Genomic DNA, 1177 nt, shown 5'->3' on the forward strand with positions numbered 1-1177 from the left:
GCTCAGGATTTTAACTCAACTCCTCCATCCTATTATTATGTACCTTTGAAAATTTATTCTGTATATCAAGATGCAGCACCTCATGTATGGATTCCAACATTTGAGAACTAATACAGAAACACTACAAATTCAGATGCTCCAACATCCTTTTTTTTTTAAAATGTACATAGACCACAAAGAACAATGTTACTATGTTCCAGATCATGCTAGGGCTCTCATAATCAGTGAATTCAATGCATCTATGAAGGTTATGTTTAGTTAGCTATCAGCACCATGAGCAACAACCAGATCAGAAATACTTTTTATTTTGGAAGTATTTATGTAATGATAGAATAGTAAGAAGAAAATAAACTTTATTCACCTACAGCTGTATACTCCCTGGCTACTGGAAGTATTTTCTTTTCCGAATGTAAACATACAATATAGATATGAAACACATCTCCAAAAGCAAACAGAATTTCTATATATCATTTATGGATCAAATTCTGCTTCTCTTATTCAAACTCAACATCTCATTTATTATAATAAAAATCCCATAAAAAACAAAAGTCTTACCACTGATTTCTTAATATTCTTATAGAAAGGATTCCATCCTATGCTCAAAACCATTTTATGCACATCTCCGTTTCCAACACAGGCCCATCCATAGTATATACCAGTAGTGATGTCAGATGGAAAGCTTTCAACTACTTGCTCAGAAAAGTTAGCTGCAAAAATTTGACAAAGTGTAAAGTATGAGTGACTTTGTATAAGTGAAGGACGCAACAGAATCTTCAAACACTTAAAGGCTAAATACTGCCTACATACTATTTACAAACATGACACTAATGATGATGAAAATAATGTGAGGTGCTTCATAAAATTCAGTCCCTGTGGCAATACTAGAGTTACCACATCTCATACACCTACTATATTTTATATTTATATACATTGTCTTCTGTGGTGATAATTAATAAGATGCAAAATAATCAGTCAGAATGTATTTCACTCTTAGGATGGCCATCATGGGTTTAATATGATGAAAGATGAGGACAAAAAAACCCACTATAAAACTGCATCCCAGAACAGTTTGTTAGTAAAATAACTATGAAATAAAATGCAGAAGTACATGAAATTATGATTTAGCTACCTGTCAAATTTGTACAAGCTGCCTTTTGGAGGCACCTCTGGGTTTCTG

General features: G+C 32.9%; 1 protein-coding gene across 1 annotated transcript in view; it reads right to left on the reverse strand.

Moving 5' to 3' along the window:
- RFK (riboflavin kinase) overlaps nucleotides 1-707 on the reverse strand; it is a gene marked incomplete at its 5' end in the record, with an annotated part of 2342 nt that extends 1635 nt beyond the window's left edge. The window contains one exon of the mRNA XM_009873326.1: nucleotides 556-707. Within this exon, the coding sequence (XP_009871628.1) occupies nucleotides 556-707 (152 nt within the window). The remainder of the gene's footprint in view (nucleotides 1-555) is intronic.
- Between the last annotated feature and the right edge of the window lie 470 nt (nucleotides 708-1177).

The sequence above is a fragment of the Apaloderma vittatum genome, unplaced genomic scaffold (genome assembly GCF_000703405.1).
Source record: "Apaloderma vittatum isolate BGI_N311 unplaced genomic scaffold, ASM70340v1 scaffold5897, whole genome shotgun sequence".
NCBI classification, from domain to species: Eukaryota; Metazoa; Chordata; class Aves; order Trogoniformes; family Trogonidae; genus Apaloderma; species Apaloderma vittatum.